A 15666-nucleotide genomic window follows, 5' to 3' on the forward strand; every position below is an offset into this window, starting at 1 on the left:
ATTTAATATAATATATAAATTTAATTGAAAGAAATAAAAAATTTAATTAAAAATTTAGTGTAATCATATGAATAGACAAAATAATGAAATCTTTATTAATGATGAGTTGATATAGCAGTATATTGAGGGAACCATTATCATTATTGAACTTAATCACCTTGATATCACAACCAATCTTAGTTTTATATTTATTTTTAGGTTAACAGTGTTATCAATTATTGATGCCAGTGAATAATTTAGAAGAACAGTAAGATTCATATCTCTTTATCTCTTGGATAATATTATATAGATAATTACTTTGGACACTGAATTAAAATAACAATGATAAAACAGTAATAATGAAAGGGATTGAAGGACACATGGGGAACGAAGATGGAGAGAGTAACACTTTGGTATATGTATTTGATAACTCAAATTGACCCTAAATCACAAAAGGATTTTTTGTGTAGATTGATGTTACACTTTCCACAAGTTACATCTCAAATCGATCGTTAAGAACTTTTCCTTTTGGTGTGAGGCGAAAAAAAAGTGTAATGGCTTGGTGAAAAATGAATGGGGAGAAGAAAATAAATAAAAAAATTATAACTAAATGTAATTATTGTTTAGTATTATTTGATTATATTAACATATATTATGTGATGATTTATGTAAAAAATAATATGTAGAAATCATATCTGCGATTATATATATATCATTTTCCTTGTACAAATTAGAATGAGTAATATGTTTTTTTTGGTACTGGAGTGATGTTTTTTTAGTTGCTCACGGTAACTTCGAGTCCAATAGGTGAAGAGCAATCTGTCCCAGATCTGAGTTATATTTAAAAGTCTATTGCTAGTCAATAAATTATTACATGTACAAGATCACATTCAAACTCAACATGGCTAGCCCACATCACAGTTTTACACTTTCCACTCTCCTCCATTCTTCTAAATTATGTTTTACTCCTCTTTTTTTTTTTGCTCATAAATATTTCATAATTTATTTTAAGGCTTCAATTTTATGGTTCGGGCTTCAGGCTTACAAATATACATTGAAATTTTGATATTATAAGCTCAAATTCTAGATTGGATTGGATTATTACCATGGATATTAGGATTGATATCAAGTAAATAAAGTGAGAAAATGAGCAACTTTTATTATGAACTGGTCGCATTAAATAAAAATTAAAAATTCAATAGTGATTTTCTCTTCTTTTTTTTCCGAATATTCTGTTTCTCATAAAATTAATGTGTGAAATGTTACATTATACATCAATAATGAGTTATGTGGTTGATGATGATAATATTTTTTATTCTTCAAGTGAATTAATCAATGACAGGTTTCGGTCTATGTAATTCATATGGATAAAGGTGATATATCATTTCCATTATTGGTCAATAATAGCCTTCTCTCTATTTTGTGACTAGCATTCTGTGAAGGATTTATCAAACCAGGTTAAGGAATCATAAAAGAAAATTTTGTATTGAAATTGTTCTTTAATGTATTAAATATAACAAAAACTTCAAATTTTTCCTATTCAATGCTTCCTTTAAATATAACAAAAACTTCATTAGTGTTAGCAAAACTCCTCTATCAATTACCACAACATTTAGCTTTCTGGTATATATATGTTGCATCGAAGAACTCTGAATTAGTTAGTTTAAATAGTCGAAGATTTAACAGCAATTCTTAAATATTGCAGATTAAACAAGATATAATGAGAAAGAATCTAATAGAGACAAACAAAAGACAGAGAAAAGAAATTACCCACTTTCAAAGGTCAAAGTGAACCCAATTTTTTCATTCCAAATTCAAGAATTTGCCAAACCTCCCCAAATAGGATTCGTGTGTTTCTTCTGTTTGGAGTTCAATTAAGGAAACATTTGAAAGCTCACTTATGTTGGAAGTTTATACATTTGTATTACAGCTAATGTGATTTATTTAACCTAATTAGAGATAATAGTTAGTTAGATTGATGTACTCCTGTACTCCTATGTATATATATATATATATACTTTACTTGTAAACAAATACCAGTAATGAATTCACAATTCTTTCTCACTTTGCATCCCAATAAGTTGGGACTAAAAAATATTAAAGTAGAAAAATAACCATTTACACCAAAGTAAAGTAATCTAGACAAAATTTGAGAGTATAAATAAATTCTCTTAATGCTACAAGCTCTGAATAGTACAACAAACTCTTCTATAATAAAAGAAGAGAATCACTTCAAAATGAAGCAACTTCCTTAGAGCTCCTGGCTAGCAATTATAGTATACACTAGTACACATGAACTTGTATTTTTCAGCAGAAACTGCTTCTGCAAAACTGAAAATTTGTTAGAATTAATTAATGATTATGAAAATAATCCGGTTTCTTGGTTACAAGTTCATTTTGAAAAGAAGAGGGTCCTCACTCCTCTGAAGCATCTTACCTAAGCATGCTTTAAGAGCCATTCCAGTGTCTAAACTTGCATATTCCACGACGATCTTCTACAAAAGAATTGCGAATAGACTGCAACATGGCTCGTACAGCAGGAACACAAGTCAATTCCTCGTGTTGCTCCTGAGAAAATAAGTTTAATTTACGATTTAACAACCGAACAGATCACGGTTACCTGAAAGCGACAAAGCAAAATAGAGAAATACCATTTCGGCAAGCCTGTCCTCGAATGACCCAGCATTTGCATCAGCACGCATGAATATCTTCCGATAGGCTGCTTTGAGGCTCCTGATCTGGATTATTAAACAAGAGAAAAGTTTAGTTGCACTTAAAATAATTGAAGACCAGTAATTTTAAAATTTTTGTTAGTATAACCTCTGCAGTGCTGAATCCACGTCGAGTCAGGCCCACTAAATTTAGACCCCGAAGCTCCGCTCTTTCTCCGGCTACCATCGTGTACTTTGGGACATCTTGTGAAACCTTCATTTATGTAAGAACATGACATTGTAGTTGCACACCTGAGTAATGTTAAATCATTTGGCATGGTAACAGTATTTGCTTTAACAAGTTATACAAGGAAAATTCGATATCAATAATATAGCAGGCCCAGTTTAATCAACTTTCTATTAATCATCCCGATGAGCAAGAATGCTCTATTGAATTCCAAAATCAAGAACAACCAGATTCCTCATACAATACTTACTAATCACAGCCTTCATAAACTTTTTTCTAATTGGCTTAGATGTTGTATACTATCCTTACATGATATCATAACAATCATATTTTTTTTGTTACAAACAGAAAAATTCGAAACGATGAGATTCAAAGTAAAACGTACCACAGAACCACCACCAAGAAAAGAGAAAGAGCCAAGATGGCAGAATTGATGAACAACCGTAGCTCCTGCAGTGTGAACATAGTCCTACATATGAAAAACATTAATTATTTTCCAATCCCCGCTTCATACACAGGAAATTAACCAAAGAAAATTTATCATGAAAGGTAGCGTAGGTTATGAATAGGGCTTACTTCCACCACAACATGCCCAGCTAGAAGAGTATTATTCGCTAAAATGTTGTTGTTACCGATCTTGCAATCATGAGCAATATGACAAGATCCCATGATCAAATTGCAATCACCAATAACCTAGTCATATGAAGACGGTAAGAGTGTAAAAGGGTATATATGTGTGCATCTGTGAAATATTTTCTCCGAAAGCAATTTACTAAAGCCATTGTCTTACAGTCTTATCGGTTGACTTGGAAGAGCGGTGTATTGAAGTATGTTCCCGAATATCGTTATTATCTCCAATTTCCAGGAAACATTCATCCTCTAGCTACAGGGTAAGTAAAATTTAGAAAACTTATTATATTCCCAAAATAAGGAAAACATGAATTACAGGACTTTGCCACATATAACATTTGTGAACACACTGAAATTGATTCATAATATGGATGCCGTAATATTAATAGTACAATAGAAAATGACAATTGACAAAATGATAACACAACATTATTAAAAAAAATCCCCAAACTAATTAATCTGAAACATACCTTGTATTTCAAATCTTGACATTTGACACCAATCACAGCATGATGCCCGATGATGTTATTGTTTCCAATGACGGTACATCCAGGATAATCATCACCAACAATAGCACCACTGCCAAACAGAATTCCCCAAACAATATTATGATCATGTAATCGATGAAAGCAAACTACTCAGAAGAAGAAAAACTTAGAAGAACATAATAGGATAACATTGAACTCACGCCATCATCATACAATTGTCCCCTATATATGTATTTCCAAAAATATGGCTTCCAGGATGCAGTTGACAACCATTCCCCAACTTCGCGGAGGGACTCACAGTACAAAAAGGTCCAATGGAAACCCCCTAAGCATAACAAGAAGAGACCCAACGAAAACTTAAAAGTGAATATATGAGTGCACAGCAAATTCGCATTGATATCAAATGAAGACCGCAAAACACAATAATAAAGTAAACAACAATGCAAACTACAGGTACATATTAAGTGTCCAGAACGAACACCAAGCTCTTTACCTTAATACCATTATGCTTCATTCTTTTTACTTTCTGAATTGCACATCAGAAGGCAGAAGCTGTCTGTCTTTTTTATGGTAAAAAAACAGACCATGAATTCATGTTTGGATACACTTCTTCTAAACTACAAATAATCTCCGCATCCCGTTCAAATCTTATGGTTTGACTAACAGAAGCAATTAAACAAACAAGTGGTGACCAGTGACCAGTACCACAAAAAACAGGGACAGAGTCTAATAGAACACAAATTAAGGTCCAAATCAAACAATTCTCATTCAAACGATATGATCTCCCTAACAATAGTGAATTCACTACTGGTATTTGCTTACAAGTAAAGTATATATATATATATATATATATATACAGGAGTACATCAATTTAAGTATCTAACTAACTAATATCTCCAATTAGCTTAAATAAATCACATTAGGTGTAATAAACTAGGATAATGGAGAAAAGGATGAAACTTTGGTAGAACACTAGAACCCCAATAAAAGAAGAAGAAGTACCTGGCCGATGAGAGCATTGGGATGAACAATTGCGGTGGGGTGAATGAAGCATGGGTTTGTGGCAGTGTTGGAAGAGTGGACATTAACACTTTGCTCCTCCTCTGCAAAACCTGCAAAAACATGACACAGCACAGCAAAGAAGTGGCACAATCAAAGAGAGAGAAAACCATAATAAGAACCCAACAAGGAAGAAGAAAACAGAGTCAAGGTTGGTGATAGAGAGAGAGTAAAGTGATGGTTTACCGGAGAAGAAGCGTGGGTGGAACACTGAACTTGGGAGGATGCGGCTGCGGCGGCTGCTGAGAGCGGTGAGTTTAAGGAACAACGACGACATCATTTAGTTTCAGTAGATGCTGCAAGCTAGCAACTACCATCTACTACTTGAATTTTGTTTTGACTAAATTACAATTTACAATTTTACACCATTATTTCTTCCTTTCTTTTTCTTTTTTGTTTTAAAAAAAATTGATATCATTTTATATGAATTTATTAATCATTTATCAACATTTTAGGGTAGTACTAATATACCCTTAAGTCAGGTTTTTGTTTGAACTTTGAACTTTATTAAATGGTAAATTATTAATTTATTTTCTTTATTAAAAAGATATGAGATTCAAATTCACCTCAATATTTTTTAGAAGATGATAAAATTGTATCTCGTTAGTCATCGAAAAATATATATTTATCACTTTATATATATATATATTACAAGTTATAAAAGTATAAAAATACATTGTTTAAAAGTTGTATTTAAATATCCTTTATAACCTAAAAGTATTAGGTTCATAATCCAGAAATTTTGTAATATATTTAGTTGGAAATTGTAATATTTTACTAATTCAAATTAATTATTTTAAAATTTAAAAAATTTAAAACTAATTATTCAAACATATTTTTTCATCATAAATGATAATAAAAATGAGATAAAAAAAGCAACTGAATATATTGAGAATAAATAAATATTTCACTTTTACCTTAATAATAATATCGATAATATTAGAAAGACAAAAAACAATCAAATTAAATTTATCTTATTTAATATTTATTTATTATAGAATATATTAAATAAAGTCAAAAATAATAAATTTTAAATTTTTTTTGCTAATATTTTTTTTTTGTCATTAAACATTTGCTTAATAACACTATCTCTTGAAAAGTTGAACGAACAGGGAATATAGTAATTTAATAGAAACAAATGTAGAGTGCTAAGAAGGGGCATTTCGGTGATATAACAAACACAACATATATAATAATATAAAATAAAATATATATATATATATATATATATAAATGTGCACTAACTAGTTAGCAACGGTCATATGATATCTCATCAAAATCAAAAACAAATCAGTGCAGTGAAGTGAATGACGGCGCAGCTCAATAAATGGTGGTAGTAGTGCCAAATCAGGATCACCATCATTCCTCCTTCATCTTCAAAAGGCTCAAGAGGGAGGAATGCAGCCACACCAAACATGATTCTATCTTCTCCAAATGGAAGGTTCTTCATACAGTATTACATATTTACAAAACACAAAATTGCTTATTTCAAAGGAATTTGATCAATTTTGTTGCTGAATTGTTGCAGATTTTAATTGGTGCTTCCGATTGGGAAGATCATTCAAAGGGAAAAGAAGGATGTGCAAGATACAGGATCCATAACCTGCCAGAAAAAGCTTGTCCAGGTGTATATGAGCTTGGAATAGCTGTGTCATCAAGGAATGATTTGGGGAGGCAAATTTACAAACTTGCCCCTGAGTGTGTAGTTGTGACTTACCTTGGAGAAACTGATAATGTAAGGGATAGGCTGCAATGCTATGGCAGAGATGGATCTCATTTGCACAGCAAAACTTCTCTTCAATACTCAATTTATGATTCTCTCCAAAAGAAGAGGCCATTGTTTCAGGAGATCTTTTCACAGGGATACCCTATTGTTTATAGATGGGTTGCTGTAAGTGTTTTCTTACACATTTTATTTCAACTTTTTCAATCCTTAGGTTCTCCTATTCTTAAAGTCTTTGGTGCTATGTCGATGTGTTGCTTGATAATATGTCTAAAAGGAAGACTCTTTCTTTGTTTCTTTTTTTTTTTTTAAATTATTATTTTAGGGTCAATAGTTCTCAATCTCATAGTTTAATCAGCATGAACATTCATAGTCACAAGTGTCTCAGATGAAAATTCTTAGTTATCAAATATTGGGATAGAAATCTACAATTAATATGAAAAAACCTATGAGAAATTTAACAGACGTTTGAATAAGGTTAAATGGTTCTCTACTTCTCTTAGTCCCTACACCATTTTAAATTTAATAATTAGATTCTTATCGTACAAAAAATGTTAGAATTAATAATTTTTTTTTTAAATTAAAAATACTCATATTTAAGAGCTAAATCTCTATACTTAAATGTTGTCTCATTTTTTAAATATTCTATTAATTCTAACGTTTTTAACATGGCAAAGACTTAATTACAAAATTCAAAACGACGTAAGAATCTATTTGAAAGCTTTTAAATTATAAGGACTTAATTATAAATTTGGTGAAATTATAGGACTAAAAGAGTATTTTAACATTTGAATAATGCAATCTTTTTAACTACAATGATTATTACTGTTTTGATGAACAGATGAACAATAAAGAAGAGGCCAAGAGAATAGAGTCTCAGCTGCTCAAAACATTTGATTATGCATGGAATATAAGCAGTAATGGTTGCCGACGGCCAAACGATATTCTTCAAAAGATAAACAAGATTTCTTCCAGCACAAGAACAATCTCAGATAAGGCCAGGGAGCTCCTACCTTTCACCCGAAAACAAGTCGGTATCCGAATCAAAGTGGATGAAGAAGAAGAAGACAGTGATGGCATCTACAGTTTCCTATCTAGGGTGTTCAAATTCAACAAATCAAGGCCTAAGAAAGTCGAAAATATCGTCATTGCCAATCAGCAGGATGCTGTAATTTGTGGGGTGGCTTTAGGTGATGGTTCTGTCTGTATAAATACACCAGCTGAAAGAAGAAAGAGGTGTCCTCAACACAAAGGAATGAGAATTAATAATGTGTCCCCTGCCAAAGCATTTGTATCCCCAAAATCAAAGAGCAATTTGGTTCCAGAAATCAATAAGTTTATGGACCAAAATGTTAGCAATGATGATGTACAAGACATTCCAAAAAAACCAGTTGGAGAGAGTAGTAGTAAAACCAATATATGTGGAATCATATTGTATGATGGTTCACCTTGTAGAAGAGTACCGGTTAAAGGAAGGAAAAGGTGCCAAGAGCATAAAGGAAAGAAAATTTATGCCAAGCAGAAGATGATTTAAGGATTTGGTGATTTGTTCTGTTGTTGTATAAGGTAACTTGTTAGATTATGTTTAATGTCCAAAAGGAAAGTGAGTCAACACAAGAAAATGTGAGGACATCAAGTCCTAATTCTGTTGGTTGACAAAATATAGAGGAAAATAATGTATTTAATGTTTCATGTTGTTGTAATATGAATTGTATTTGGTGTTTTACATTGTTTTATAAATTCAATGTTAAATCTGTTGTTGTTTTAGAAAATTCTTCGCTCTTAGAGAATTAGAAATTTTCAAACTCAGTAGTTAAGTAGAGTAATAAGAAGGAATGTGCATTCAGCTAATGCTAATATCACAAAACTCTATTTTAATTAGTCCATGATAGATACAGGTTATATTGTATTTGTAAAATTTATTGTTGCTGAATAAGCATTTTAGAAATCTAAATTATTGATATATTTATCTTTTTCGAAATTAAAATAGTAACACAGAATATTTATCCTTTTGAGTGTAGTCTTTTTTCAAACTCTGCGCTAACACAAGATGCTTATCTATCAAGTTATTCTTTTTTAAATCTAAAATAGTAATATAAGTATATAAAATATATGATATTTCATATAATAACAATGATTTTATTTAAAGCAAGAAATAATTATGTGTAAAAGATATTATAAAATATATGTTATTTTTTTCAATAAAAAAAGCCATATTGAGACTATCTTACAACACTGTTTTAGTATGTGAAAACAAATTGTGAATGAACATATTAACATAATGTAGAATGTGAAATAGAAGAAAGTTTTTTTTTTTTTTTTCATTAGGGGAGATCCACTGCACAAATCTAAATATGTGTAAAGATATTATCGGATCTAAATTTTTTACTTTTTATCACTTCAAATTACATAATTTAAAAGTTGAATTAATATTTAAATTAATTTGTGAAATTACTCGCACTTTATTATGATACTCAAAATTTCACTTTATTAAATTTGATCTCTCAATTTATCATTTATAATTTAAGTTAGTTTTTAATTATATTTCTGTCAGAAAACTGTTAATGACGTATAATTTAAATTTTTATCTTAATTTACTTTTTAAGAAGTTCTTAAAATTTTTAAATAAAATTAAAACTTTAAATGTTTTGTAAGGAATAAATTGAAATAAAAAAAAATTTATTATTATTTTAAATAATCATTAAAAATTTTAACCGAATAGTTATCACTTTATTTGATTGTTTGGTTAATTATTATGTGATAAAAATAAAATTAAAGACTAACCTAAATTATAAATACTAAGTTGGATGACTAAATTTTATAATTAGTAAATATTATCATTTTTAGTTAGCACTTGATTAATAATAATTTACACTCATATTTATTGATATTTTGTACATATAAAATATATAATTTACACTTTTATTTATCAAAATTTTATATATATGAAATAATACAATTTATACCTATGTTTTTTTAGAATTTGCATACATGAATTAGTAAAATTTAGGTTTAATTATTCTATTAATTTTTAGTTTTACCAAATTTTTAATTAAGTCTCTATAATTTTTTTTAATTGGTTCTTATACTACTTTTAATTTTATTATTAGGTTCTTTCTAATACAAAAAATATTAAAGTTAATTGAATATTTCTTCATAAATTAAAAGTATTCATAATTAAAATTTTAATTAGATTTTTTACCGCATCTATTTTAAGAAAAATATTCTATTAATTTTAACATTTTTTATATAAAAAAATATAATTATAAAATTAAAAATAATATAAAAATTTAATTAAAAAATATAAAAATAAATAAAAATTTAATAAAATTATAAAAATAATTAAATAATTAAATCTAAAATTTATATATTAAAAATAATTTAATATTTATATTGATTACATAATAACCAAAAATACTAAGTACTTATTTAGGTGTAATTAAATTAATAAAAAAAACTTTTTAATAAAAAAATATTTTTTATTTTTTAATATATTTAATAAATTTTTAATAATAAAAAAATACTAAAAGAATAAAAATATTTTTTTAAAAATTACAATTTATATTTTTTATAAAAATTAAAAAAAATATCTTCTACATAATAAATAAATAAAAAAATATTTTATATAATTATATTTTAACCTAATTAATAAACAAAAAAATATTTTACATAAATTATTTAAATATAAAATTATTTTTATACTTCTACAAAAAATTTTAAAAAAATTATCTAAAAATTTTTTTTCTTAAAACCTCACTCAAAGGTCTTAGAATTACAGGCTCCACGGTCTCTCATTGAATAAATCAAAATTTGGAGAGAAGCAAGAGTGTAAACTGAAGGAGATATGAGTATTAAGTGTTACCTCTTGAAAAGTTTGGGATGTTATATGCAAGAGTAGCCTATCCGTTTGATTTCGATATCCGATAGTATTATTCTGCAATACAGCCTTCAAAATCAGAACTCCATGGAGCTCAAACTCCACTCATCAATGGCGTCACTGGCACCCGTTCCCCGCAAATTAAACACCGTCGTCTCATCCTATTCCAAATTCCCGCACTTCTTTCCTCCGAAGCCCTCCAATTGCTCTCTCCCTTCCACTCCTCTATGCTCCTACGCCGTTCCGGATTCCAAGAACCCCACCGCCAACAGCAACAAGGTCCAACCCCGCCGTAAAAACGCCACCCCCATCGGTCGTTTCGCTCAAAAGACCCAAACTTCACGAAAGGAGCATCTTCCCAGCGAACCAAAACCCAAACTTGATAATACTCATAATAGGGTCGACCAGAACCGCCAAAACGCGCTGTTTGATGCAACCACCCTGAATGTTAATTTGATCGAGTTGTGCGAAGAGGGTAAGCTTGCTGAAGCTTTGGAACTCATGGGTCAAGGTTCTGTTGCTGATTATGGTGTTTTTCTCGCCATGTTGAATTTGTGCGAGGGTACGAGGTCGCTTGAGTATGGGAAAAGGGTTCATGAATTCTTGAGAAGATCGAGGTTTCGAGGGGAGGTTGAATTGAACAATAGGTTGATTGGAATGTATGGGAAATGTGGTAACATGAATATTGCACGCAAGGTGTTTGATCGAATGCCAGAGAGAAACATGAGTTCTTGGCACTTGATGATCATTGGATACACTGAAAATGGAGCTGGTGATGATGCTTTGTTGGTTTTTCAGGAGATGAAGGAGGCAGGGATACGGCCTGAGAGTGAAACTTTTGCATTGGTTTTGGCTGCGTGTGCAAGGGAAGAAGCTGTAGAGGAAGGATTATTGCACTTTGAATCAATGAAGGAGTATGGAATTGTTCCCACCATGGAGCATTACATGGAGGTCATTAACATTCTGGGTAATGCCGGTCAGTTGAATGAAGCTGAGGAGTTCATTGAGAGTAAGCCATTTCAGCCTGAAGATGACATTTGGGAGGCTCTCCGAAATTTTGCTAGGATTCATGGAGATATGGATCTTGAGGATCGTGCGGAGGAGTTATTGGCATTTCTCAATCCTTCAAAGGCCATTGCTGATAAGCTTCCAACACCTCCAAGGAAGAAACAGTCTGCAATTAACATGCTAGAGGAGAAGAATAGAGTGGCCGAGTATCGGTGTGCCGTTCCGTATAAAGAGGCTGATGAGAAATTGAAGGGTTTGAGTGGCCAGATGAGGGAAGCAGGTTATGTGCCTGATACAAGATATGTTCTCCATGACATTAATGAGGAAGAAAAAGAGAAGGCCTTGCAATATCATAGCGAGCGATTGGCCATTGCTTATGGTCTAATCAGCACTCCCCCGAGAACTACACTTCGGATAATAAAGAATCTGCGTATTTGTGGTGACTGCCACAATGCAATCAAAATCATGTCGAAGATCGTCGGACGGGAGCTTATTGTCAGGGATAACAAGCGATTCCATCATTTTAGAGATGGAAAATGCTCATGCGGAGATTATTGGTAGAGTTACTACTCAAGTGTAGATACTCTGGTGCTGTCTTACTAGATTGTTTCTACCAAAATGTGGAGTTTCAAATCCATTATCAAACAGATAAAATATTAAAATCTTTTTGTTTCATCTAAGGATTGATCTATGTAGCTTCTCCGTTGTACATGTTGTTTAGGCTGCATATAATATAAGTTCCCACGAGCACAAGCGTGTAATGTTGAATCCTGAAGTACAGGCTGACCATTTTCTCTTATAAGTAATTCTGTTGATATATTACTGATTAATAAGATCCACAATCATATAGGCTTAGCTAAGTTGCATTATAATCATTAGACTATTAGGTTGCGGAATATAAAGATACAAAGTTATATTTGGCAGATGAGATAAGACATAGACAAAAACATTCTATCAAGAGACATTGAATAAGTGTATTTGTGCCTATCTTGGTAGAAAGGACACTAAAACACTAATGAAATATACAATTTATTTTTTTTTTTCTTTTATTCTTATTAATTTTTCATAATTATACTTTTTATTATTATATTTTTCTTTCTAAATTTTTGAATGAAAAAAAATGAGAATATATTGAACTTTCATAATTTGTTCTAATTTATTATTAAATAAAATATAAGAACAATAATTTGTGTTTTGTTTTTAGTATCTTGTCTTGTTCTCAGTACCAAACACAGCTTTAGAGATTTAGAGTCATCAACGTTCAGACTTCAGACCAAAGATAAAAAAAATAGACAAGCTCACTTGTACTTCTGATCTTTTCAATGTGATGCAGAATCATCAGTCTAATGCTTTGGTATCAGCGTGCAGATTTCATTGGATTGTAATTGTAAGATTAGATTATTGGAATTAGCTACTTATATTCAAATTATCTCTTGTAATTGAGATTACTTCAATTTCAATAAATGAATATATTCTTACCCAAAGAGAATACCAAATGGAGTACCAAATAGCCAACAAAAGTTGAATAGTAGTAGAAGTAGAAATCTGGCGCCAACGGGTGGTCAAAGGTAATATGAATCTGGCGGCTGCCAATAATATAATCCTCTGTGCTTGCACACTCAAAAAGTGCAAATTATCTTTTATTTGTATATACATAGTTTGTGTCCTATCTCAACAACATATTATCTTCTCGTTACATCATGAAAACAATGGGATCTGCCACAAAGGATCATTCATTCCCTTGCAATCTGCAGAGAAATGCATGCTGTATCCTGTTTATGATGGAACATAATCTTCATCTCACAATGTACAACTCGAAAGAATGGAATGTGGTGCTAAAACAATGTGAATAGGATGAGGCCAAGAAACCTTTTTGAAGCCTATGAATTGAAGAGTTAGACAAGCGAAAATCTGAAAGGTAGCATCATCTGTTGCTGTTACTGTGTCTGCGACGATGGTTGGCTGATTCTTTTATTGGTTACCACTTCAACTGCAGCATCATCTCTTGATGGAACTCTCAGGTATGATTTCATGGTATCATAAACGGTAAACCCAATTGCCACTGATGGAACAACCTGAATTGCAAAAGAAAACATCAACTAGAAGGAATCTAACTGCTTATTGCTTTTTGCATTTTTGTTCACAAATCCTAAAAAGGAAATAGTTAAAATTAAAATGGAAACCAAACATGTTGTAAAGTTTTAGTTGCTCAAATATGCAATTAGTTTTCCCATCCCACCTTTATGTAATTGATGCTGAGCCCTGAGAACAGCTGCTTCCAGCCCTGATTTCGAGCAATCACAACAAGTGATTTCATAATCCCCTTCAGTTCTGCATTATCAGATGCCAGCAGAGTTTGAACCTAGCCAGAATGTTGTCAACTTTGTACTATGCATTATTTGATATCCATCTACAAAACTTTTCCAATGAACAAATGATTTAAGTTACCTGCATTTGCCTCCTAACAACTTCAAGAGGATATGTGAAGGTCTGCCCCAATAGACCTGCTACGGATCCACATGTGAGTTTCACCATAATGCTTTTCTTGTACTCCTCAGGGACATGGCGCTTCATTTCTTCGTAGAAGTAAAACTTCAAACCAGCATACGGGAATATTCCGACAAGAGTTGGAGCTGTTGCCAGGAGCAAGTTGTGAGAATATCATAACTATGAAGATACAGCACTACAGATATAAGCAGATTTGAGAGCATACCTACTCCCCTATAGAGACCTCTAATGCCACCTTCTCTGTAAGTTTTTGCAAAGCAATCTTGGATCCCTCTATAAACTTGTTCATTATGAACCATCCCTGAAACATTCAACTTTTCTGGACTAACAACCTGCAGTCACAGATAACATATGTCAATCAGGTTATCAAATTCTTGAGTTAACATGTAAATTCATCCGAATGAGTTTACAAATTTTTACCTAAGCTCAAGAGTTTATAGAGAACTCTCAAGTTTGATTTCTAAGACGGTAATCATATTGATCAGAATTCAGAAACTTTACCTGATAAGCTAACTTAGTCCGAATCAAGTCGAGAGGATACGTAAAAAGAACAGCCGTCCCTCCGGATAATGAGCCTGCCATGAGATCAAGGGTAGGGCCTTTCGAAACATCAGGGAAAGTAAGCATGATCCATCTGCGGTATTCCTCATAGGACATATAATGAAGTGCTGCATAAGGTATAATCCTTGCAACACTTGCTCCATTTCCTCTGCGATTCAATAATGATTAAATTAATTAGACAGCTGCAGAAAATTTCTCAATTATATTCTCTCTCTACTTTCTTGTTTCAATGTGTTAGTTGCTGAGGTTCTTCTAAGTTCTACCTGTAGAAACCTAAAAAGCCTTCGGTCTTGGCAATTCTGCTGACTGATCCAACAAGTCCTGAGCTGTGAAACTCAGCTCTTCGAGTCTGCAAGGAATGACAACAGTAAATTACAAAAAATGGGGTAAAGAGAAGAAACCCATTTCACCATCAATTTTGAAGCAAAAAATAAATACAATAAAGAAGCAATCTTTCTAACTTTGAAGAGTAAAGGGTATCATAAAGAGACTTCATTTCTTGAAAAAAGGGATTAAAACCAATCAATCAAAATATTCAACAGTACGAGATTGGGGGATAGAAAATGAAGCAATGAAGTAAAGGTGAAATCTTTGGAAGAATATGAAGAGACCCAATTGATGAAAAGAGTTGAAAGGTAGAACCTGGAAGAGGATTTTGACACGTTCGAGTGGGGCAACGACGGTTTTGGCGAAACCACCCGCTGTGCCACCCGCAAGAAGCTCCTTAGCGAAGAGGGGCATGGAGTCCAAGACATCATCAACCACCATGGCTTTACCTTCTTCTGCTCCTCTTTTGATTCCCATTCAAAGAAGAGCGAAGAGAGAAGAACAAAAAGGGAAGGTTCTTTGGCTTGTTCTGTTGTGTTCTGTTGTTCTGTTTGGTAGTTTGAGTTAGGAAGAGGAACCACGTAGGTTGGAAAGGTCAGAAGAAGTTG

The 15666-nt window shown here is 31.8% G+C and overlaps 4 protein-coding genes across 6 annotated transcripts; 2 read left to right on the plus strand and 2 right to left on the minus strand.

Annotated features, from left to right (window-relative positions):
* Positions 1 to 1991: 1991 nt before the first annotated feature.
* Positions 1992 to 5354, minus strand: LOC130982594 (probable acyl-[acyl-carrier-protein]--UDP-N-acetylglucosamine O-acyltransferase, mitochondrial). 2 transcript variants are annotated; one of them, XM_057906633.1, is made up of 11 exons: positions 5241 to 5354; positions 4998 to 5107; positions 4196 to 4320; positions 3978 to 4086; positions 3668 to 3760; positions 3454 to 3570; positions 3263 to 3346; positions 2800 to 2904; positions 2631 to 2717; positions 2417 to 2547; positions 1992 to 2302 (listed from the first exon to the last, which is right to left on the minus strand). In XM_057906633.1, the coding sequence occupies exons 1-10, from the start codon at positions 5332 to 5334 to the stop codon at positions 2428 to 2430; spliced, it is 1044 nt and encodes a 347-aa protein (XP_057762616.1). In that variant the 5' UTR covers positions 5335 to 5354; the 3' UTR covers positions 1992 to 2302; positions 2417 to 2427. The 2 variants fall into 2 exon arrangements, with proteins under 2 accessions (XP_057762616.1, XP_057762615.1); XM_057906632.1 differs by having other exon boundaries at positions 1994 to 2310.
* A 967-nt stretch (positions 5355 to 6321) lies between these two features.
* LOC130982631 (protein EFFECTOR OF TRANSCRIPTION 2-like) lies at positions 6322 to 8492 on the plus strand. The gene is made up of 3 exons (XM_057906674.1): positions 6322 to 6495; positions 6583 to 6945; positions 7619 to 8492. Exons 1-3 carry the CDS (start codon positions 6382 to 6384, stop codon positions 8309 to 8311), a joined length of 1170 nt encoding a protein of 389 aa, XP_057762657.1. The 5' UTR covers positions 6322 to 6381; the 3' UTR covers positions 8312 to 8492.
* A 2079-nt stretch (positions 8493 to 10571) lies between these two features.
* LOC130979618 (pentatricopeptide repeat-containing protein At2g15690, mitochondrial-like) lies at positions 10572 to 12500 on the plus strand. Its single transcript, XM_057903096.1, has one exon. The coding sequence runs from the start codon at positions 10742 to 10744 to the stop codon at positions 12221 to 12223; it is 1482 nt and encodes a 493-aa protein (XP_057759079.1). The 5' UTR covers positions 10572 to 10741; the 3' UTR covers positions 12224 to 12500.
* A 635-nt stretch (positions 12501 to 13135) lies between these two features.
* On the minus strand, positions 13136 to 15666 carry LOC130979158 (mitochondrial carrier protein CoAc2). 2 transcript variants are annotated; one of them, XR_009086528.1, is made up of 8 exons: positions 15374 to 15666; positions 14995 to 15080; positions 14672 to 14879; positions 14376 to 14502; positions 14111 to 14295; positions 13902 to 14024; positions 13532 to 13737; positions 13136 to 13434 (listed from the first exon to the last, which is right to left on the minus strand). XR_009086528.1 is itself a non-coding variant. In XM_057902523.1 (7 exons), the coding sequence occupies exons 1-7, from the start codon at positions 15533 to 15535 to the stop codon at positions 13600 to 13602; spliced, it is 1029 nt and encodes a 342-aa protein (XP_057758506.1). In that variant the 5' UTR covers positions 15536 to 15666; the 3' UTR covers positions 13140 to 13599. The 2 variants fall into 2 exon arrangements, 1 of the variants encoding a protein (XP_057758506.1); XM_057902523.1 differs by having other exon boundaries at positions 13140 to 13737.

Source organism: Arachis stenosperma, chromosome 5, assembly GCF_014773155.1.
Source record: "Arachis stenosperma cultivar V10309 chromosome 5, arast.V10309.gnm1.PFL2, whole genome shotgun sequence".
Classification (NCBI taxonomy): Eukaryota; Viridiplantae; Streptophyta; class Magnoliopsida; order Fabales; family Fabaceae; genus Arachis; species Arachis stenosperma.

What these genes read in the sequence shown, in the direction of transcription:
- LOC130982594 (XM_057906633.1), bottom strand. Translation starts at nt 5,334, where the DNA reads ATGATGTCGTCGTTGTTCCTTAAACTCACCGCTCTCAGCAGCCGCCGC. An exon ending in CCACCCACGCTTCTTCTCCG is followed by an intron (nt 5,108 to 5,240) that starts GTAAACCATCAC and finishes ATGTTTTTGCAG; the next exon opens with GTTTTGCAGAGGAGGAGCAA. An exon ending in CCAAGTCAACCGATAAGACT is followed by an intron (nt 3,571 to 3,667) that starts GTAAGACAATGG and finishes TCATATGACTAG; the next exon opens with GTTATTGGTGATTGCAATTT.
- LOC130982631 (XM_057906674.1), top strand. Translation starts at nt 6,382, where the DNA reads ATGGTGGTAGTAGTGCCAAATCAGGATCACCATCATTCCTCCTTCATC. An exon ending in CTATCTTCTCCAAATGGAAG is followed by an intron (nt 6,496 to 6,582) that starts GTTCTTCATACA and finishes GAATTGTTGCAG; the next exon opens with ATTTTAATTGGTGCTTCCGA. An exon ending in TTGTTTATAGATGGGTTGCT is followed by an intron (nt 6,946 to 7,618) that starts GTAAGTGTTTTC and finishes TTTGATGAACAG; the next exon opens with ATGAACAATAAAGAAGAGGC.
- LOC130979618 (XM_057903096.1), top strand. Translation starts at nt 10,742, where the DNA reads ATGGAGCTCAAACTCCACTCATCAATGGCGTCACTGGCACCCGTTCCC.
- LOC130979158 (XM_057902523.1), bottom strand. Translation starts at nt 15,535, where the DNA reads ATGGGAATCAAAAGAGGAGCAGAAGAAGGTAAAGCCATGGTGGTTGAT. An exon ending in GTGTCAAAATCCTCTTCCAG is followed by an intron (nt 15,081 to 15,373) that starts GTTCTACCTTTC and finishes CATTCCTTGCAG; the next exon opens with ACTCGAAGAGCTGAGTTTCA. An exon ending in TCAGCATCAATTACATAAAG is followed by an intron (nt 13,738 to 13,901) that starts GTGGGATGGGAA and finishes TTTGCAATTCAG; the next exon opens with GTTGTTCCATCAGTGGCAAT.